Raw genomic sequence first — 23,546 nt, 5'->3', positions numbered from 1 at the left:
CCCATAATGAAAGAACTACAAGGTATCAAAGAATCATGAGGTAACAGGGTCAAAAGAAATGGGAAGAAGTGCTTCATGAAACTTATAGCTTAACTAGTGGCTTAATGGCCTGAGATATTGCAGATGCCTCAGTTTGCAGAAAACAAGTAGCCAAAAACGAATAATCCATGAGGCCACGGTCCAAGCAGGGCCTGGTGTTAGAATACCCTGGGGTTGATGCTGCCTTCCTGAGTATGCACTAGTGGCTCGTAGAAGACACAGGTACTTAGTGGTCTGTTAGTCTGACTTATGACTGTTAATCTTAGGACTATGAAGGACTCACTTCTTGCTTAGGCAGCATATCCCAAACTCTGAAGCTGAAACATGATCAGAGTGTGCACGTCTGTGAGTGGTGCCACTGTGGCTCCTTCCCCAGGGTGACAGTCACCTGCATCTGTCACTCCAGTCTCATTTCAAATTAAACACTGATTTAAAAAAAAAAACAGCTTCCAGCAGTGCACTGGGAAGACTGACTTCTGTATAACCCCGATTTAAATCATAGCAATAATTTTAGGGGGGGAAATGCTGACATGTTAAGGTCCTAAATCAATCTAAATTGATGGTAACGCTCTCACCTTGAATAGTGTGCTCAGGACTGTTAATTCCACCCTAGAAAAAATTGAAGAGAAAGAAGATGTCCTAAAATACAAACCAGATAGATGCAAAAACATATCCTGGTATTCTGTATCACTTCTGTATTCATACATGCTTAAATATGGGTTTGAAAGCTTGAAAGTATTAGCCTATGTTTTAATCAAACTAATAATTAATGCTAACATCTGAAAATGCAAGGTGCTTTTTCTAATTTTTGCACAAATTCATTTTAATAAACTAATAATCCTGCCAGTTGTACGCTCAGCTTCACCTCTCTGAAGGTTTGCTCATAAGCTAAATGTAAGAAGAGCTTACATATTTAGTTGGGAACACTTAAAACTTCAGAGATGTTTAATTACACTACACTCCCTTAGACCCTCCAACCCGAGCCCTCAGGTGCTGGGTAAGGACTGGCAGAGCCTCTTATTGCCAGTTACCAGGATGGAGCTTTGTCAGCACCAAGGCACAAATCACAGTGCACTGGTAAAGTGCATTTGTCTCTTATCCCTCAAAAATCTCAATTCCTGTGGATGGGAAACTGTCCTCAGTTTGCTGTCTTTGTGATTGGTTGTGATCCCTAGTAACTCTTGAATCCACTACCTTACTTAAGTCAATCTTAGCTGGAGCATATGTGCCTCAAATAAAACCCTACCAGTTCCCTAAAAGTCATCAGTCAGGTAGGAGACAAAATTCCACATGAGGAGAAGACTTGAGTCAGAGATGAACAGCTGTTTGGTCTGGTTTTGCCCTCAGACTGGCCATGTGGTCAGCACGTGGCAGCTGCAATGAGCCACAGCCAGAAATCTTCTTGTCCAAGCGGGAACAAAGGAGCACAGCAGGACAAAGCTCTGTGCACTGGGGAGGGTGTATGGGAAAACAGAAGATAAGGCTAAAGGTACTGCAGGTTCCACACAGGAACATATAGAATTCATATTCAGACATCCCTTATTTCACAGCTTCTACCCTTTTTTTTTTTTATGGCATTTTCCTCAGGGCAGGTTTCTACAGATTCCTACTGTGTTATCCAAATGACTTTAATCCACATTGGAGTGCCTTCTCTCTTCTGTTCTTGATGTTTGGTTATCTTGGGTTTTGTCCTCTTTTTGCTTCCATGTTGTATATTGGTTTTAGAGTAGAATTTCTGGTAGGGTACTAGTAAGACATAGGCTGCTGAAGACAAGGAATTTTGTTGTACCTGTTCCTTTTTTGAAAGACATGTCTTTCAAAACAACAAAAATAGAAATGTTTGGAATGCAGTTCATGGCTTAGTAAAGAGTTGGACATCATTAATTCTCCTATGCTGTTAACTGTATTTGCAGTGCCCCTCTGTCCTCTTTGGGGCTCTTCCCAAGAACTGCTGTCAGAGCTACTGGAAACTCCTATAAATTCTATATTACAAAAGTTTCCAGCCTGCCACTGCAAGTTCAGTGAGTGCATTCATTGGGTGAAAGGGCATCTAAATGAAGAAATCATGGCTGTAAAGGAGTGCAATGTATTTATTCCTTCAGGCTCATTGGGACTTACTGCAGGCCTGCCTAAATTTGGTGCACCCATGTGAATTAAACTAACTTATTGCAAGCACAGCTTCCTACTTCCTTTGGCCACATGACTTGTGAATCTCAGTCTTACTATCAGAGAATCAGAAATACTGATGAGTAACTCTGTCTGAGTGACAAAAAAGACATCTTTTGCCTAAGAAACACATTAGCAAAACCATGAAACTGCCCTTTGTTCTTCTTCTTTAGAGAAGTGCTATAAATTGTCTATAAATCAGAAAAACAATGTAAGCTTTGTTTAAGTCTAATTATACTCATTTAAATTCATTGTTCATGTAGTCAGAGAAGTTTTTAGCTCTTACTACTTATTTATATTTAACACAATCTCCGACTTAGAAATCTGATGTTTTTTCTTCCTCTGTGGCATGGAACAATGCACTTATCTTAGAACTCCTTATATCTTTGTGGAACAGAACTAGCTTAAAATTTGGATCCATTTCATATATCCTTTTCCTAATTTGTTTGTTTGTTTGTTTCACTGTTCCAAGAACAAAAACAAATACATTTTTCTTAAGCATTATCTTTAGGGTTTGCTGAATTTGGTTGGTTATGACTTTGTTGTTTGTTTGTTTGTTTTTGTTTGTGTATTTTAGGGAGGGCAGAGCTTTTAGAAGTTGAATGTTTTTACAATTTAAGAACAGCTATCAACTATGATTCAATATTGCTATATTACCTTCACTGCTACCATATTTACAATAATAAAAACCTAACAGAGTCCAGACATGATGAATTTCCTTTTCTGTTTTGACATTAGGAAATAACAGTAATGAATTCCAAGTGCATTTATGACAGTAGCAAGATTGCTACAGGGAATTTTCTAATGCTGCCTTTGATCAGTTTCTCAGCTCTAATAAATTCATAGATTTTTTTGAGACTGTATAATTCCTGCAAGAACTTTTCAAAGTCGTGTTTTCTGAAGGTATTACATTAAGTTTGTAGCTAGACTTTCTTCTTTTGCAAGTCCTATTTGTAAAATTCAGTAAATGTTCTAAGTACAATTCCTGGCCTACAGGTTGTTATCTTGAAAAACAGCCCATTACATCATAATCCTATTTTATTTGACTATCAGTAAATACATCAAGGAATGTTTTTTGTGTGTTGATAGGCAATATCAAACCCACATGGCATTTTTGGGCCATGTATAAACCTACATCTTTTCTGCATTAAGCTTTTTAAAGTATGGCATCAATGTACTATTTTAAAACTAATTTTCATCAACTTATTTGCATTCCTTATATAATATTATGGAACAATCCATATCTGAAACTTTTAATTATCTGAAAGAAATAATGAGATAATAAAAATTTTAAAATAATCAATCCCTTTCCCAATAAATAATGTGAGTAAAAACATAGCTCTTTTTCTAATAAAACTAAAACTCATCATTACTTTTTTGGTCCCCCCTCCAAGTCAGCTGATGTTATTTATTGGCTCTAGGGCTGGTCTCAGCTGAGGAAGAGGTACTGGCAGGACCATTGAAACCAGTCACTTTAAGTTATCCCTCCAGCCCTGGGCTTCAGGAAATCATAAAGTACTCAAAGCAGTGTCCCCATTCTGGTTCTGATCTCCTAAATTCTGCAGGACTTTAGTTGTGAACTAGGGTACTTTTCATGTAGGCAATATTTGCAAAGAGTAAAAGAGAAAGGCCCATATGGCTGTCCTTATCTAATTTGTTTTAAGGTCCTTTGATCTGCCAAGCCTTAACGACAGGAAATTTGCATAATTATGAGGGCTTTTTTAAAAACATTGTTAGAATTGTTCTCTTTCCTATTAACATTCCAGTATGTTGTTAAAAGATATCAGAATAATAATTAGCGTGTATTCTTTGCTTTTACTTTCCCATTGCTCAATTCACTTGTAATCTTACAAGAAATACTGTTCAATTAGCTACAGGGAACAGCAATTGCCAACGTGAGCATTAGAATTGAGAAGCACTGGGCCTTACATCTGTGGTTAATATCTCCACAGACCTTCTCTCCCTGAGAGGAAAATCAACTGCAACAGCTTATTGAAATATTTAAGGAATTTCATGCTTGAGATCAGGTCAGCTCCAGGTGTAAATCTGGGGGAAGTGCACAAACTCAAATTTAAGCCATGCTTTCTGATGGATTTCCTGTGATCTGCCTTCTCCACTCCCCATCTCTCTTGGAGCTGTTATTGTTAAGGAGATCCCACAGTTAAGTATGAGTGCCAGCCAGGATTTTCAGCTCTACATCTGCATTTCCAGGCTTTCATTGGATTTTGTTGGGAGAATATCTTCTGTGTGTCAGCCGGTGCTACGGACATCTTAATTTCCTCTCTGAAGTAAAAATACACTGATAGAGTTTGAAATAAATAAGGTCATAATTGCAGCTTGTGTCTACCAAACATACTAATCCTGTTGGACAGGAACAACAGAACAATAAATGTTTAAGGTTTACTCAAAGATCCATATCCACATGTGGGCATAAGGTGATCATATGAGCAGTTTCATTGAATGGCTCGTATGGATCAAGTCATGATTTGTTTAAGCATCTGTATGACTGAAGCTGTGTGGACTGATGGCCTTTGCAGCTCTCATTTCACAGCTCTTTCATTTTGCTGGTTTTGCTTTGTTTTGTTTTAAACCTTCCATGGCAGAATGACCTTTCACATGCTGTGAAGTCGTGCCCTTCTGGTTTTTTGAAATCTGCTTACTCTTCCCTGTTGTTGCATTGAGTTCTCCTGCTGTTTAACTAAATTGAATTGTGAGGTGAACACAAATGTCTAGAAGCCTTTATAGTCACGAATTTAAACATAAACGTTGCAAGATGTACCAGAAAAAAAGCAAAGTAAGCTTATTTTCAGTGGCCATTTGACACTGCAGGGTTAATTCTGTAGAATTCCACTATAAAGAAAGAAGAGTGTGTTCATGGAACAAGCTGGAATAATTCAATAATTGAATAGTGGGATTCTATTAAGAGGGATTTTCTGGTTGCCGTAGGTGGGAATACCCTGCTAGTATGTTTTTCTATATAACTCTTTTGTTTAGAAAACTATTTGAACTTGTTGCATGCAATATTACTTCATCTCAGATATTTAGGCATTACAAATGACACAGCTCTCCCCCATGCAAGTGGTTGGAATATCAGCAATATGATCATTTTATCATTTGAGGGTTTTTAAAGACTTAACTAGTGTTACTTCTACAATTTTATGGTGCCGAGTTATCTTTCTTGAAAATATATATTCTCATATAAAGGAATCAGGTTTGGAGTTTGGGTTTGCAGAAGAGTGTTGGCAGCACTGCAAGTCATTGGTGTCAAAGTCACAAGTGTGCACTTTGAATTCCCTTTCCCATATTGTTTTTAGGACTCCAGAATAAGGTATTGCAGAAAAGGTTGAGAGGTGAAGTTGTGTACTGCATTAATCTGGAATTTCCTATTGGGTGGACTAAGGAAAAGAGGCAACCAGCTGAGGAGAACAGGGAAACACCCTCAGCCCCAGAAATCTGAGGTTACCATTGCATAATTTTAAGCAGAAGAAGAGCTCTTTCTCCACTATTTTTTTTTCCAGCCAGTGACCTACAACTCCAAAGGCAGTAATAAGGGAACTGAAGTAAAGCTGTCAACTAAAGCCAAGGAAATCAAATTCTCCAACTTTCTAAAAAGCTTTCAAGTTTGAAGTTGCTGGGCTTTTGTTTGCTGTTTTTGGGTTTTTTTCTGAAAGCTGCTTTGTAAATTCTTAAGCATATTCCGTGGGTCTGTAATTGCTATCAGTTATATTTCCCTTTCTCTTGCTGTAAGTTGTTTTGGCATATTTTCAAGTAAAATAAAGTACTGCCAGCTTCAAAAGATGGGAAAAGACTTTGTGCAACATAGCACAATACCAGGAATGACTGTAAATTAAATATCACTGTAGTGTTTCAACTGTGCAGCTGAAGTGACACACATTCACTGGGAAATGGTACTTAAACCTTGAACTGACTTTGTCTCATTCCAGCTGTTGAGTGCATGTTGTTCCCAACCATGCAGCAATCCAGGCAACTTCTGCATGGCATTTTTTTGGAATAATTTTTACTTTTTCTAGGATGTATATGTTTATCTAATCTATGTCAAAGCAGTCATTGCTGTGTTGACCTCAGTATTAAGGTAGGTGATGGTACGGAAGTCTGACACTAAGGGCTACAACTCAGATACTGGGTTTTTTACCAGAAAAGATGCCTACATTGTCAAAATGTAAAAATAATGTATATCTAAAACTAAGAAATTCCTTGTTACATTTTCTAACTCCATTAGATTTTCAGGTTTTTTGACAAGTTGATTCACATTTCACAAATACCTTCAGTTACTATTCTGGTGGATGTAAGGCTTCTAGTAAATACATCATTTTGCAAATTAGAGGACAATGTAGCAACTGGAAGAAATAATGACATAACATTTTTATTTATGAAAATACATTTAGCTTTTCAGCCCTAGTATATTGAATTTTGGGGAACTTTTGAAAGCCTAAATATTACTGTATTTTGAATTAATCTGAATGACTTTAATTGACTACTTAAATGCAAATGATATTTTGTCAAGAAAATAATAATTAAAAAATTATAATAATGGTGCTTCAGGAACCACAAGCTTGAAATCATTTTCCATTAGTCTTTCAGTTCTGTGTAGTGATCTTGTACGTTCTGCTCTATTTAATTTCACAAAATAAGCTTATTTAAACTGATTGAACACTATCAGTATTGTGCATCTATTTCTGTAGGTTCAGGTAGGCTGTTCATAAATCCATCTTATCAGTGCTGTTTAAACAAGGCATTGCTTCTACATGTAAACACAATCACCTCCCCTTCAGAAAGTGAAATTCGTCATTTAAGCGCTTCTGCTGCCTGAAATAAGCTGCTGAGGACGTTACAGTTCAGCTCAGGGGAGAGCAGGTACCCTTGAGCTTTCAGCAAGTTTACCTCAGGATAATGGGAACAGAAGGAAAATGACTTAATTCAGGTGTAAAAGAACAAGGACTGTGGGTGTCACAGACGACACATCACTGTTTTTCAGACAAGACTTTGGAAAGGTTAATGACACATATTGCTTCCAATTTTATATGCCAGACTTCAAAAGTAAGGAGATTGATTCAGAGGTGTCCAGGATGGTTTCTGAATATAAAACTCTGCAAAATCTCCTGAGATTAGCTATTTCTTACAAATTTGATCTGTGACAGGCTGAAACCACTGAAAACCGTGTCCAAAAATGTTGAGGTTTTTTGAAGCAACAAACTTAGTGATTTATGATTTGAAACAAAAATACAAACATCCACTGACACCAAAGCCCATGATAGCTGGATGCTTCAAAATAACAGATTTGAAACAAGAAGCATGGGGCAAAAGACATAGTGTTGAATAGTCTTAAAAGTAGTGTCAAAAAGAAAAATGTTGTCAGGAGGAGGAGTTTCAATTTTTGTTTATAGTAACAAATCTTCTGATGAAGCCAAACAAACTGTGAAGTAACAACCACTTCCTCCATCTACCTGCACAGACCTCCAAAAGCCTAAAGAACAATTCTAGTGTAAGAAATAAATCCCACCCTCCTCCTTGAAGATGCAACAGTATTTTCAAATTACCTCAGAACAAGCTGTTCACAATAGTTTTACAAATTGCTATTTAAATTAAATCTGAAATATTTTCACAAGTAAATTAATTACCAGTGACTGAGAACTTCAGATATGAAAATAAACTATTGACACTACTCTCTGTAATTTCTCGTTTTATTTTTCATGTTGATTCAGGGCTTTTATGTTTCTCAGATGAGTAGTTGTCATTCTTAATTACTTGGTTGCAATTCTAAGTGGAAAATTTCAGTAAGCATCAAACAGAATTTATGATAGATATAGAGGGAGTAAAGCAAGATATAGTCTCAAAGACCTCCTGTGCTTAGTCAGCTTCAATGTAAACTAGAACCTTCTATATGCTATCATCCTGCTTGGTTAATACCTTCCACTTTAAAGGCAAATAAAAAAATAGATATGTGCACATTTTCTGCCTGCTATGTAGAAGAAAACATTCCTTTCTGACCTTTGCAAATGATCTATTTACATCCTGAAGCATAAGATTTCATTATCCTTATCTTAGTAGGCATAAGAACCAGCGTTAGTAGCCATGAAATTATTCAGCGCTTTAAGAATTGCAGCTGCAGTATCTGACTCTCTAACCTCTTTAAGGCTGACTGCACACAGTATATGACATTTTCTTTTATTTCCTTTAATTTAGTTGACATTCATTTCATTTGTATGATGGAAGAAAAAAGCAAGATCTTAGTTGCAGTCTTTTCATGATCCTAAATATTTCGCTCAGAAGTAACTCTGAAAGCTTTTCAGTGTTACATGTTACAGCAGTACTTTGTTATTTTGGGGGAAATCCTTCAGTATTAGTGAACCAAATTTTAAAATTCTTTATTACAGCCTCATCAAGTGACACATACATGATTTGTTTTTATAACTAAGTCAAATTTAATAAACCCACCTTCATTCCTTGTTACTTTTATGTTGGTAATCAGAGCTTTCAGATATTACGTTTCCTCCGATTGGGGAATTATTCACATTTTAGATTTGGAAAATGACACCTAGAGATTGAGCATTTTAGCCAAGATCATGTCAGAGAAGGCAGTGACAAAGCAAGGGCAGTCTCAGGACTCAGATCCTACCCTGTTAACTTCCTGGAAAAATCCCTGTTCTTAAAGAGAAAGCTGCTCATCAGTGTCACATCTTCCATAATGGAGAAATTTAACAATGTGCACAGTACACCTTGCCCTCATAACGGAGCACTGAAAGTACAAATCCAATTTAAATATTTCTCATCTGCTTGCTCATTACATGGTTGACACGGGGGAAAAGTAAATCTAAAATATGTATAATCTTTAGGAAGACTGTTACTGGTTTTTTTTGCTAATAGCATTTTAGCTTAATAAAGAGGTAACTGATTTTTCAGATATCATCTGGAGCTCTGTATTTATTTGACATTTATCTTCCTTTTTAAAGTAAAGTAATCATAGCTCTAAGGCTACAATAATACAGAATATTTACCTCATGATTAAACAAGCCTCTTTCAAAACATGTCTGACAGCAAATGGCAAGTGGCTTCCTCAAGAGCTGGTGAAGGGCAGGGGGGTTCAGAAAGAGAGAGCATGAAGTAATCATTGTACTGAAGAGGAATCCAAAATTATCATCCTCCAATACTACAGCAAAGTGCCAACTTCCAGAATCAAGCCTTGGATGAGAGTGTGGAGAGGCAGAAAGGAGTTAGCTGTAAATTCATTACAAAATGTGAATTCCTGTTCTTTAATTTACATTCGGTTGTGTTTTGTCACATATTTATAATTTCCAGTTCCAGGCAGAATCTATCAGTGGTCAAAGCAGAGAAAAATCTGATGCTCTAGAAATACTGACTACATCACATCCTGCGAAAAACACTTCCTTTTGGTCACGTAAACCTACTTGTGGCTGTCAAGTATCTCTTGAGCTCATTTCTGTTAATCCGGGCTGGATTCCCTGCAGTTTATGAGGTGCTGATACCATTCCTGCTGTGTAACCAGATCACTCACTAAGAGGCTTTCTAGAGAATGAACAAAGAATCTACAGAGGATCTGAATCTGTTTGCCAGAAATTAAAAGATTACAAGATTTTTTATTTCAATGGAATAACTGGATACTTTGGAAATGGGATGTCAGTGAACTTGTGGGTAGCTGCAACACGTCTGTTTCCTTACTGCCTTTTCAAGAAACCAAGAATCTGGTTTTTCCCCTGCAGTTTCTTCTTTAATTGTTATTAACTTGCAACCCCTGTAATCTTGTTTTCATTAAATCAATTTATTATTTGAATATTTGTTCATGAGAATTTACATAGCTCATTTTGTGACTCAGTAGTAATCACTGATTAACAAGAATTAAAGTGAACTTTCACATGTCGAGTCTGATCTTGTAAATCAGTGGGGCAAAAGACTTGGCATTAATCATATCAAAATAAATGTGGATAGTTGATTTCTTCTCCACTTGTAACAAATAAGGGAGACTTGGTTTAACATATAAATGGTGCTCAAAAGAATTGTCTTTCCTAGAAATAATCATTTTAGCTTGTTCTCCTAGTGAGTGCCCACAAATAGTTTGCAAATGCGGGATTGAACCTTTAAGAATTAAATAATCATATGATTAGTAAAATTTTGTTAAACGTTTTTATTACTGACTGTGAAACATGTTTGTCTAGCAAGTTGGTGGTTTGGCGGTTGATTTTGGGGCGTTTTTTTCACCCAAAATACCTGCTCAGTCTTCTTTTCTGGTTTTATTTCAGCTGGACAGCTCAGCCAGTCAGCACATTACTCTCTGCAGTTGCCCTACAACGTGCTGGGCTTGGGACGTAGTGCCAACTTCCTCGACCATTTGTATGTTGGCATTCCTCGTCCCTTAGGAGAAAAGGTGAGTTGAGATTTAAGATTGTCAAGCTAATGTTTGTGGTGTTACCTTTCCTAAAAGAGTTTGGATGGAAATAATGCTAGGGACACTCTTTATTTTAAGTCTTTGAAGTAAGAATATCAAAGAAGTTTTAATACAGAAAAGTTTGCCTCAGAGAACAATGTATGCCTGGAGTTTGGGAGTATGTAAGCTCTGAGGCCAATGCTAAGAGCAAAGGATGAAGTGTTAGCACAGGTATGTAGTTTGTAGGGCAAATGGGTATTAGATCCAATTATTATGGACTGTAGTTGCCGTAAGGCTGTTCTGGGGTTGGACTGGCCAGCCTGGAACTCACATAATCCTTTCTGCCTCAGTGATAAAACCATGATCAGTGTGATGGGAGGTGGAGATTACTGTGATTCTCTAATCTTCAGATGAAACATAAAAGTGGGGTTCTCACCATTTCCAGTCTTTAAAGATCTGATGGTACTACTTTAAAAGTAAGGTACTCAAATTGACCAAATTCTGATTTGGATAATTGCTTTGCCTGCCTCCTTTATATAGTTGATTCTTTTCTTCTTTCCTTATTATGTTGTTGCTTTGTACTTTTTAAGCAGATGCCGTGTTTCATGTCAGAAATAGTTATTTGCTTTTTACTCTTTTGAAGTTTTTTTTTAAGCACTTTGGAGCTTTCAGAATAAAAGTTTAAACAAAAGTAAGGGATTAATCTCTTATATTTAAAATTCTTTTAAAAAATGGGGGGTTGTTTCTCCTATTATATATTTCAACAGAGAATTTCTTTCCTTTTAAGTATGTTGTTTACTTAGGAATTGACAGAGCCTTTGTTTTTCTTTCAGTCCATAAGAAAACAGGAATGGACAGCTATCATACCAAACTCCCAGCTTATAGTCATTCCCTATCCTCATAATGTTCCTCGAAGGTAACTCCATCATTTCAATTTGCACTTCACAAAATTACATTAATACACAGTTTTAATTAGGCATTACATGTTGGTTTAAAAATAGTGACTTGTATAAAATAAAATTGGAGAACAAGGGCAGGGGGCCAATTCTGAGATGCAGCTGCCTCTGTCCCTGAGCAGGATCCATCTCAGGTATTTACACAGACTCTCACATGGTGTCCGGAAACAAAATCTATTACCAGCTCATACAAACAAGCAAAATGTTTTACCAGCTCAACACCTGTAAATATTTGCTAGCTGTACCAACATTCTTACTGACAAATTACAAAAAAGCATGGTAATGGTTGAATTAAGCATTTTTGTTGCACCAAATATGCAAGTTCTGTGTGGTTCCATAGAAGAGCTTTGGTTCAGCCCTTTGAATGCAGTAGCTGTTGCTGCAGGTGTGAATGTTCTTCTTCAGGTAAAGGTGAATGGCTTGGTTACAAGAGAGCTTGAACACAGAATTCACTTTGCAAATGAAATGTTTATCCCAGAAAGAGAGCGTGATTCTCTCCCTGCTATTAGAGAAAACATTAGCCAGATATTCCAGCTGCTTTTTGCCGCTTGATCTGCCAGTGAGGTCAGTTGTATTTATCATGCAGAAATGATTCTGACATCAGTTTCAGCAGTTAATTTTACTATAGGACAAATAACAGTTAAGAAGTGATGTGCTGCTTGAGTTGCTAATTAACAACCACAGAAATAACATCTGCCAGATGAAAATTTAGTTATAGTCTGGAGGTATTTTAAGGTATGAGTTGTACAAAAAAACTTCTGTCATCCTTAAACATCCTTAAACATCCTTAAACTTTCCTATAAAGGGAGTTTATGGACACTGGAGAATAGCAGAGGATAGAATCCCCAGAAGAAAACAGATTTCATAATAAAAACTTCTTAATTTTTTTTTAACATAGGTATGTTATTTCCTGAGAGGCCTCAGTGCTGCCTTAACACAGAGCCTGCTGCTGACAGCTGTCCCTTGACAGGAAGCTGTAGTACAAAAAGGGTGTTCACTGGGCCTCAGGGCCCCACACTGTTTGAGGGATGTCTTCCAGAAGCCCTTACAATATTTGATTTCATTGCTCTCCAGCATTCTGCTGCCATAATCCACTGGTTATATTGCCTAGAACTGCAGTTGTCCCTGGGTAAACGTCAGACTGAGAGAACTGGCCCCATGAGCCTGTCCAAGAGCAGCTTGTCATGTGGAGGAAGCATCTTACTGGCTGATTTCCCCCTGCTTCTCCATGTTCCCAAGCCCCAGGCATTTTTGTGGAAGTTTTTCTTATGCATTTTACTTTGTCCCAGGCAGGGGCGGGAGATAAATCTCTTAATGAGAAAAAACTCATTCCCTGAGGATATCCATGGCATTCGGGAAAAGTTAAACAGAAACTGCATTTAGACATGGTACTACTTGAAAATAATTATATTAAGCCATATATTTCCAAGTAAACATCATTAAGCTTCAGTCTCTATAAGCAGAGTTGCTCGTTTCTGTAGACCAAGTTGTCACCTGTCTTACCCCAACAAGTTCTTTTCATCTTTGTAAGTTAAATCTGTTTTCTGCTTCTTAATGAAGGGTATTAATGTTTCCTTGGGTTTTTTGCTTTTTGTGTAGCTGGAGTGCCAAGCTGTATTTGACCCCAAGTAACATTGTACTGCTCACAGCTATAGCCTTAATTGGTGTCTGCGTTTTCATCCTGGCAATAATTGGCATATTACACTGGCAAGAAAAGGTAAGCTTAATTAACTAGAATATTTTCTATATTATTTAATACTTCCTAATATTTTACAGCCCTGTACATTGGAGATTCTTTGACTATTTTTCTACAGTATAATTTCTGACACAGATTGAATTCATTCCCAAAAGGTGTTTATTAATTTAATATTCACTGCAAATTTAAAAATTGACTTTTTTTTTATTTAAGCTCTAAATCACTTAAAAAGGGAAATGAAGAGCAACATGGGCAAGCTTTTGCCAACTTAAATGAGATGTCTTTGTTTCATATCTAAGCTTTCCATTTTGAAGTTTTAAGGAGAACTGTTTTGGAAAATGGAACATAAACTCAGTTTACTTATCTTGAGTTCTGCTGTTAATCTAAAAATAAGGAAAATGTCTTTTTTTCTGTATCTGTATCTGCTGATTGCACTGACATTAGCATTCAGGAATGCATAGGGAGTCAATCATGTGCATGTTGGTTCTTTGCTCTGTGGGTCTGAATTATACATGCAGTGTATAGAAATCCATTGATTTGAAGAAGCATTTTGAAAGAGGCCTTTCATGTCACAAAAGAAATGCTTTCCCATTTTTCTCAGCTATGCTCAGTTCACAATCATATCCAACTGGCAGGATTGCCAATAAATGCTACTACATACCCAAACCATAATCTTAGCTGTCAAATAAAATTACTGCCCATTTTGACATGGTAGAACTGTTTGTTATTTTGTGCTTGTGGAAATAAAATGACCTTGTTAAACATTCAGGCAGGCTTTGCGCATGCTTCATATTTAAATGGTATTTGTCCGTCAATCTTCACTCTTCAAAACTTTAAGTACAGTCTCCAAATAATAATAAAGTTGGGAATGAAACACACAAAGCAAAGAAATATGAAATTTATGATGACTGTCATTAGCCTATCCTACTGTACCAAGAAAGCACTGTGAACTGGGAGTTGGGCTGGGCACTGGCTGGGTTTAATTCTGTCTCCAGCATATCTTAAGCAACAGGAGTAGCAGAAAAGGTACTTGGACTTTGAGTTGGGGAAGGGTTGACTATGTATAATTCCATCTGGAGAAATGGAGATTTAATGGCACCATTTAAAACAATTTTTCATCCAGTAATTCAAGCATTGCAATGTAAAGAAGGACTCAGCCCAGAGTACTTTTGGAGCAATTTTAAGCCCCATGACATGTATGTGTATTGGTTATATTATAAACTCATTTCCAACTCTGCAGTCTTGCTCAAAATAGGGTCAATATTTGGATAAATTGTATGTATTTTCAGACCACTGTATAAACATGTGTTAATTCCTATACTTTTCCTATTGATTTTTACCTTCCCACTTTTTAGAAGAAACGGTTGAGATACTGAATACATAAGAGTGTTCACTAGGGCTGTATTGTGCATCACTGACATTGTTAAAGTTAAACTCCAAAGTTCCTTGTTTCTAAGCTTGTTCTTAGCTTACTATCTCTTAGTAATCCTCTCATAAAAGTACCATCCCGGCTAAATGCCATTTTCCCATGGAGATCTCTGGAGTACCTGTAGCAAAGAAAGGAAGGGGATATGTACTGGCACTTAGAATCTTTTCTATCCCCCCGAGGATGTGTGTCTGTGAGCTGCAGTGTTTTATTCAGCAGCTAAAATAAACCCTGTACTTTGACTCCTGCAGATTGGTAGTAATAGGAGCCCTTTGTCTTCAATAGTTCTCACACACTCATCTGCCAGCCAAGTATTATAGTACTGAAATAACTGTAGGGTTTAGGGTAGGTGTTGCTGTCATGCCTTAGAAATTTTGGATCCATTTAAAAGGAAAAAAAGAGGTTTGAAATCTCAGTTACTAGTTTTTAGTTTTGATACATCAAATGAAAGAGTAATTGAGGAAGAATTGAGACCATTATTCATGTTACCACAAATACAGTCTGTTCCGTTCGCTAAGGACCTCCATCTTCCTGTATTTCCATTCTTTATAATGTGCTTTGGGGTCTTGAGGCTGGTCATGTGAGCACTGCACAGTGATGGTAATGCTGCCAGAGAGGGTTTTTGATAGATTCATCAGAGTATCAGTTACTGTCAAATTTGAAGCAATAATTTTTTCAGGAAGCATACAAGAAATGGAGTGAAAAATGTTTTCTAAGTGGGACTGTGAAATTCTGTGGAATGTGACAAGTATTTCAATGGAGGAAAGAGTGTGCCACTCCCTCCTTCCCACCCCTTTTTTGACATTCAAACTTCTATTAACATTGATAAAATCCCTGCCAAAAAAAAGCCAGACTGATACATCTTAAACCTCGCTGACAGCTCTGGTGCTGCTACTAAAATCCATAGTTAATCCAATGGAGTTGCTATCACACATAAACATTGTGTAATGAGGAAGTATTTGGCCTTGAACCAAAGCAGATGACAAACTTCCATGGCAGGAGACGTGCACCAATTTCTACAATTGTGGTGTATATTTATCAACTGAGATACAAATCTGAGTGCCCACACAACAGCACACTGGAGAGGCTTTTCTTTGTTTTACTCATCAAAAAAAGATGGGACTAAGCAGCTAAAAAGCATTTCAATCTGTTTTGCTAAATTCTCTCATGCTGGGATTTACACATAGTGTCTGTCATGACAAAAACACTATTTTCTAGAGAAGTTCACACCGTGTGTTCACAAATCCTTAGAGAAGTGCTTTCATCCTCTGTTACTTCTTTAGCACACTAGAGGAGACTTGTGGGAGGAGAGGACGTTTTTACACATTACATGGATTATAGGTACAATTTAAATATACTTATTTTTTCCAAGCACCATCTAAACTACTCTTTCAGTAGGTCAATGTGTGTGGGAAATGCACCCTACTTCACATTTTCATAATACAAACAAAAAACACGGAACATTTTTAGCCTACCTGGTGCTGTTAATTGTTGGTTGAACTGCCAACCTGGTCTAAATCTGTATTTAACAGAATGGTTTTTTAAATGAGATTCTTCTGAAGAGTAACGTAAATGACATTTACAGTTAATCCAGAATAGTTTCATCTCATATTTATAATGCAAAGTAAATGCATACTAGGAAACAGTTTTGAGGTTTGCCTTATTCCTTTTAAAAAAGCATTATTAGAAATAACAGAAAATAACAGGTCATAAATACTACAACAGCAGAGCATTAACAGCAGAAGTCAATTTTGCATAGATTATTGCTATTTCAAGCTGACATCATTTAAAAGTTAATTATTGGGGGTTTTACTAAGCTTTTTTGCCTTTTGTCAAATGAGCAACTTGGAAAAAATCAAGCATTCTCTGACATTTGACAACTCATTTCTGTAAGAGTATTGCTCTAGATTCCACAAAGTGTTTTTTTTATTAATATTTTTCAGAAAGCAGATGACAGAGAGAAGCGACAGGAGGCTCATCGGTTCCATTTTGATGCTATGTGACATGCCTTAATATTTATGAAGGAGCTGCTACTCATTTGCTTAATTGAAATACTGAATTCTGGTTTTTAAAATTATTACCATGAAAATACTGTTGGTGTGTTATTTGTAAATGTTGCATTATTTGGTATTTATTTGGAAAGTATTAAAATTAGACCTGAATGTCTCACAAGGCCTTTCAGTTAACAGCCTGTATATAATAGCATTTGGCCTATATTTAACAAAACTGTACATTTCTTTTTCTTAGTAAAGGGATCAAGTTGCATGAACCATTGTTTATGTACCAATTCTTTAGTAATATTTGATAGAAAGAAAGCTGTGTAAACCAAGTGTTGCCATTTCAGCAAGCAGAATACCTTGTACCACTTGAATTGGTCTTGTCATGTTGTATAATGCATTTATTCATTCCTGCAAAATAACCTGATTTCTGAAAATTAAACTTGAGCAATTTCTCAGATGACTTAATTGTTAATTCTTTTGACTGTATTAAATGGTGCTTAATCTAAAGTATTCTGTATTTTTCTTTGTTTAAATCTATCTGTGCAATAGTTAAAGAACTTAGGAATTAGAGAACCAAAAGAAACCTGCAATGTAATGCTAGTTCATTCATCATGGGATAGATGCAGTATTTATGTGTGCTAGTTCTGGAGAGGAGACAACACATTAAAAAATTAAAATCATAAAAATTTATCAGGATTACATAAACTGCTTTTATAATTAAAGTATAACCATATTTATTTTAGAACGGTCCAAAGTCATTATGAAAGTAACTTTTATATATATATATATATATGAGAAAGATATGGGATTATTTGTTTGGTTTTGTTTTTCAACAACTTGAAACATTTTTGAGTAGAAAGAGAATGAGGATTGATGCCCTAAAATTTATTGCTAAGTGATGAGATATACAAAGATAAAATAAGATTGTAGTAGGAACTCAGAATAAGCAAGCCCATTATCTATGGACACTACTATGCCCAAATTTCATAATAATTACATAAGATGAGTAGCTTAATTTTAAGTATTTAAAATGATGATGAGGTTACACTTGCCCAGTGTACTTGGGATCCTCAAAGAGTCTCTTAAGAATAATCATACTTCTATTTTACATGAGTTTACAGTCTCCTCAGTTTTACTAGACATTTCCAATATGTACTGCTCAGATGCCAACACAGGAGACTTTCATATCACATGACTGGTATTATTCAGGACAGAATATTTACTTCATGTACACCTTTAATATTTCTCAAAGTGGCATGAAAGGGTATGATTTTTTTTTAGAGAAATACTTAATGCTATTGGACTTTTTAAACCACATTGATAGAATTGCCTCCCACCAGCAAAAGAAAGAACAGATTTCATTATTAAAAAGACACACAATTCAATATATTTTCCTGTTTTTTCAGATGGTTGGAGAATAATGCTAAATGCATAATGCCACTGTGGCAGCAAAGTTGTCTGTAGCCCTTTATCACAATATAATACACACAGATTAGCTTCCTTATGTTTTTTGAAAAAGCAATTAGGAATAAAATAACCTCATGCTGACATTTAAGCTGTTGTCAAGTTTACAAAACATTGAACTCATATCTTTTGCTCTGAGGTATTTTGCATGCTCAGCAGTGCATCATTGCATCACTATATACATTACATTAGTGGTGCTTTAATAGCTGTCTTATAATAAAGTTTTCCACAGGTTCTGACTACTCCTAGCTTGGCTCACACAGTATATGCATATGATTTTGAATTCAGGCATTAAATATTGTTAAACCTCTTGTCAAAGGTTTCATGTCGTAATTTGGTTTTCTGCTCTAGAAGCATAAAAATATGTTTGGGTGAGGTTATTACCCTTCCACCAGTAAGTTTAAGAAAGTAACATCTATTAGAAAGTGCCGTTCCAGGTGATCATTACAGTAACTGAGAACTGAGAAATAGTTCTAACTACATACATTTTCAAAATGCATCCACTGTAACACAGCCCTGGTGAGAAATGCTATTGGAAGGCTTCCTCAGTGTGAAATTTCACCTATATAAAAATACTGTTGACAGGCCAACTGACAGATGGCTGTCGAAATACCATCTTTCTTTGTTCTCATTTTCCATGAGAAGCTTTAAGATTGAATCTTCCTACCAGATTTATCATTAATGCACTATAATCCCCCAACAAAAGAACCAACTTTTCTGCTGCAGATTAACAGGCATATTCTGTGTAGTATGATACTCCTATGCTGAGGCCATCTTCCTTAAGAGACAGCTATATTAGAAACATTTGCTGCAGTTAATTGAAAAGTGATCACTGTAAATGCACTGAGTCAATTCAGGACTTCTGTAGAGTCACAGAATGGCTTGGGTTGGAAGGGACCTTAAAAACCACCATGTCCCTGCCATGAGCAGGGACACCTTCCACTAGCCCAAGTTGTCCAGAGCAATCCAACCTGGCCTTGGACACTTCCAGGGATGGGGCAATTATAACTTCTCTGGGCAACCTGTTCCAGGGCCTCACCACCCTCACAGGGTGTTCCTAATATCCCATCTAAACCTACTCTCTGTCAGTTTGAAGCCATTCCCCCTTGTCCTGTCACTCCATGACCTTGTAAAAGAGCCTTTCTTGTGGGCTCCCTTCAGGCACTGTAAGGCCACAATTAGGTCACCCCAAAGCCTTCTCTTCAGGCTGAAGAATTCCAATTCTCTCCGCCTTTCCTCCCAGCAGAGCTGCTCCATCCCTCTGATGAACTCGGTGGCCTCCCCTGGACTTGCTCCAACAGCTCCATGTCCTTTTTGTGCTGGGACCCCAGAGCTGGAGGCAGCTCTGCAGGTGGGGTCTCACCTGAGGGGGCAGAGGGGCAGAATTTCCCCCTCCCCTGCTGCCCTCACTGTGGGATCAGCCCAGGACATGGGGGCTTTCTGGGCTGGGTCATGTCCAGCCTCTCACCCACCAGCACCCCCAAATCCTTCTCCCCAGGGCTGCTCTCGACTTGTTCATCCCCCCAGCCTGGATTAATACCAATATTTGATATTGATGCTGTATAGATACCAATATATTATAATTCATATTTACAACTTCTTTCAAAGAAGTGACACCTAAATAGAAAAGGAGGAGTCAATCCATAACTTTCTACTATATTATAATCAATACTGTTAAAGCATTAACTGTGTCAGTTTTGAAGGTATTAATAACCAAAAGAATAATTTTTAAAAATTCAGAAAATAAAATTATGCTTTAAATAATCTCATACTTTGTAAATAAATAGTAGGGATGGGCAAATGTTTTCATCAAAGAAGTATGTTAAGAAATCAAGAGCAATAGAGATCTTAAATCTGACACATTGCTATGCTGCTTTAGTAACTCCCTGTTATCCATTCTGGGGTTTTTTTCCATTTTGGTGACAGGATCTATTTGTTGAGGCACTATAATATCAGACTCACTGTCACTTTGAAAATAATCAGCCACACAGCATTATTTTTATAATTAATTCCTGACTTCAGTGAAAAATGTGATCTCATCTGTGATACAATCCATAACAATTATAACCTTATTTTGAAATTAATGAATTTTGCGATTCAAGCCAACCAGGTTTGTAGGTATATACCAACAGTCAGATCTGATTATATTGCCTAGCAGAGAACTGCCCAGTAAGCTTTCTGAGGACTATCAGTATTCTTCATGACTATTGCAAAGTTTGCAGTGTTTGTAGCTCAGTAGTAAGCAACAAAGCCAATTGTACATATTTATGTATCATTACATATTATGTTACCACACCAAGAGCCACTTGCACCTTCTATAATTTTCTAAGTAGAAATTGTATACAAATAAGATTTATCAACTGCACCTAAATCCTACTAACAAAACTAAGTACCAGAACAGTTCAAACATAACTCCTAACTTTCTTTCATAATTATTCACTGTTGCAACCTCTTTTAAAAACCATAGCTGCTGGTCTAAGGCTATTTGTATAGCCTTATGTATGATCTGCTACTCAAGAGCAAAAAATACATTAGGTAATATTAAAACTAAAACTTCTCACCAAACAGCAGAACTGTTGGGAGGAGGCAAACCCAGTTCTAACAATAGAAATGTAAGGCTTTAATTGCAGCAGAGCACCTGTTGTACCTGACTCCTTGTGAACTGCTCCTGCAGGTGTTTACCTACATGGAACTGAGCAGTCCCATTGCCTTCCCTCAACTACTCCCATTCAAAGATAATCATGATGACTCGGTAGAGCATCAGAACAATACACAGCTGGCTCTTCAAAAGCTGTGTTCAACCTTTCATAACTCCCAAACCCAAGTTTTCTACCAGCTTGACCCCATGACACAGCATTTTCCTCTCTGGAAACCTACACTCTGCAGGCTCAGAAAATGGGAACTGAAAGCTTCTTCAGACCTGTCACTAGTTCACTATGAAGTACTTTAAAGCAGCATCTATAGCAAGAAGTCCAGGAAGGCAAAGCAACAGGGATGTCCCCAAGAGAAATGTCTCTGAAAGCAGCAGTAAATGATGGCAGAATATGCCCCAAATCTACAAATTGATGCTACTACCTGCATCTCCCACTCTGACAGCTTGACACAGCCCTGAGAAAAGAACGGGATGGAAAAGCTGCTCACCTCCCCCAGTGTGTAATAGCTCTGTTCAGCCTTCTAATGGACAAACTAGAAGTTCAGCTCTTCAGTTAAATTGACTGTAGCAGATTGGGTCTTTGCAATTACTACCAAAACTTGTACTGAGCACAAAGTACTGTAAGGATTTTCTCCCGTTCCTTTGGTGTGAGACAATTGACCACAAATAGTCTTCCTGAATGCAAATTCAGCCTGAAATCTGAGAAGCAGGCCAGTTCTCTCATTTCTCATATCATCACAAGTAATAAAAATATCCAAGTCAAATTTTGCCATCAGCTATACTGTGTGTTCCAAAAAATAAAAAAAAAAGCAAGCAACCCCCTGTTTCCTAACAATCTGCACAACGGCAGTCAGATTTTAATTATGTACTTGCAGAGAGGATAAAAAATTGTGGATGATGCACAGATACAGTAGTCTGATATTTTCTTGAGTCACTACAGTAAACATTTTTGTTAGTAAAGAAAATAATGCAAAGTAGATACACCTAGTGAAGACTTCTCTTTGTATAGGAGTTTTCACGACAGAACTTAACATTTCATCACACCACTATAAATACATGGTTAAGAGGTGAACACAGAGAAATCGCTTTATCCACTGCTGGAATGCAGCGGCTATTCAACATTTCATGGAAAAACTCCAATTTGAGGAGGACCGTACCATCTCTATTTGAAATTGAAAGGACAATTCAAGTAAGTAGAATAATATAATTATGTAACTTGGGATTTTGCCAGACCATCAAGCTTAATACTTCATGAAGCTTCTTAGAACACTGAAATGGATCTTTAATAACCAGGAAAGCTCAGGACCTTTACTGTAAGGTCTCGCCGGGGGTCCGGTGTGATGCTGGGCAGGGGCGCTCGCAGGCAGGAGTTGTTCCTCCCGCACCGCGTTCCTCCAGCTGCTCCTCGCTCCCTCCTTGATTAACTCGCCCTAACTGACAATCACACTGACTTGAAGAGCCTGAAATATTTAACAGATAGGCTGAAGCAAAAGAATGACCTTTTCTAACAGGATATGCTGACCTTTGAGCGTTGTAGAAAGCATTTAGCATTCAAACACATAGCACCAAACCACAAGGAAACCAGAGCTTCACCTCGCACAATCATTTTCGACACTGTAGTGAGCTGCCCTACTCCTTAAGCAGACGTGATCGCTAGTTGCAATTATGCACATGATTTACAGTTTGCAAAATATGTTGGATCTATCGAGTTGTTTCCAAATCGCTTCCACACGGTGCTTGCGCGCGTGGGGCACCTGCAGGTTCAGATCTGCATCACTGTGCAGGACCGCGATGAGGAGAAGGGAAGACCTGACTTTGGACCTCCTCCGTGCCGAGAGCGCGGCCGGAGCAGCTCCCGGGCTCGGGACACCCGCACGGCAGCTCCTGCAGGGGTCGGGCCGGGCCGAGAGCTCCCGCACCGCTCCTGCCCCCTGAGCAAACCTTTAACACGCTCCGTGCACATCCCCGCGCTTCAATACTTCTGGAGCTTGAGCGAAAGCTCTCAGCTTTGCCTAATCGGCAATTCTAGGGAGGAGACATCCTGTAGGAAATACACAGCGATACTTCAACCCGTGCTGCCTATGGCAGATTTGAAAACATCTCTAAGGGACTAACGTGTTGCTATAATTTTACACGAAGCCTATGGGCACTACAGCCTTTCGCGGCCATGCTCTCAGCTCTCGCCCTCACACTCCTCCATCGCCAGCTCGGGGAGCCCCCGCGGCGGGATCTGCGGCCCGAGACTTCTCCCTCCCTGCCCGGCGTCCGGGGGTTCCAGTCATCCCTTCCCTCGACACCGCCACCTGCCTCCACCCCGGGCCCTCTTCTTAAGTAACATGTCCCTTCACAAGCTAACCCGATGTGATGGATAACCAGAGGGACGGCAGCCAGGGCAGGCAGCAGGCTAAGTGCGCCTTTTTATTAACTTCTTGTAAAGTAATAGCTCCATTTTAGCTGTCACTCCTGTCAAACAACAGCCGCACAACAGCGTGTGATGGGCTCTTCCCGGAGCCCGAGCCGCAGGCAGCGCACAGCACACTGCGGCCAGGCAGGCACCGGGCACGCCGCACTGCCGGGGCCGTGCGGGCTCCCTGCCACGAGCGAGGGGGCGAGGGGAGGGATGGAAAACGAGGGGAAGAACCGGGTCCCTTTTACCCCACTGGGACCCCACTCGGATCCCAAACAAAGGCCGGCAGCCGGGATTCAGGCTCGCCCGAGCCACCGTGTCCTGGAGAGGGGCCGCAC

At 38.2% G+C, this 23,546-nt stretch overlaps 1 protein-coding gene across 1 annotated transcript in view; it reads left to right on the top strand.

The window, feature by feature from the left end:
* Positions 1–17,194, top strand: part of ITFG1 (integrin alpha FG-GAP repeat containing 1) — a 68,953-nt gene extending 51,759 nt beyond the window's left edge. The window contains exons 14-17 of the mRNA XM_018084738.1: positions 10,482–10,606; positions 11,440–11,522; positions 13,162–13,279; positions 16,628–17,194. Coding sequence (XP_017940227.1) covers positions 10,482–10,606; positions 11,440–11,522; positions 13,162–13,279; positions 16,628–16,687 — 386 coding nt within the window. The 3' untranslated portion in view covers positions 16,688–17,194. The remainder of the gene's footprint in view (positions 1–10,481; positions 10,607–11,439; positions 11,523–13,161; positions 13,280–16,627) is intronic.
* Positions 17,195–23,546: the final 6,352 nt, after the last annotated feature.

The sequence above is a fragment of the Manacus vitellinus genome, unplaced genomic scaffold (assembly GCF_001715985.3).
Source record: "Manacus vitellinus isolate BGI_N305 unplaced genomic scaffold, ASM171598v3 scaffold_10_pilon, whole genome shotgun sequence".
In the NCBI taxonomy this organism is placed as follows: domain Eukaryota; kingdom Metazoa; phylum Chordata; class Aves; order Passeriformes; family Pipridae; genus Manacus; species Manacus vitellinus.
The sequence above is the reverse complement of the archived record's forward strand: the minus strand, read 5'-3'. Positions and strand labels throughout refer to the sequence as shown.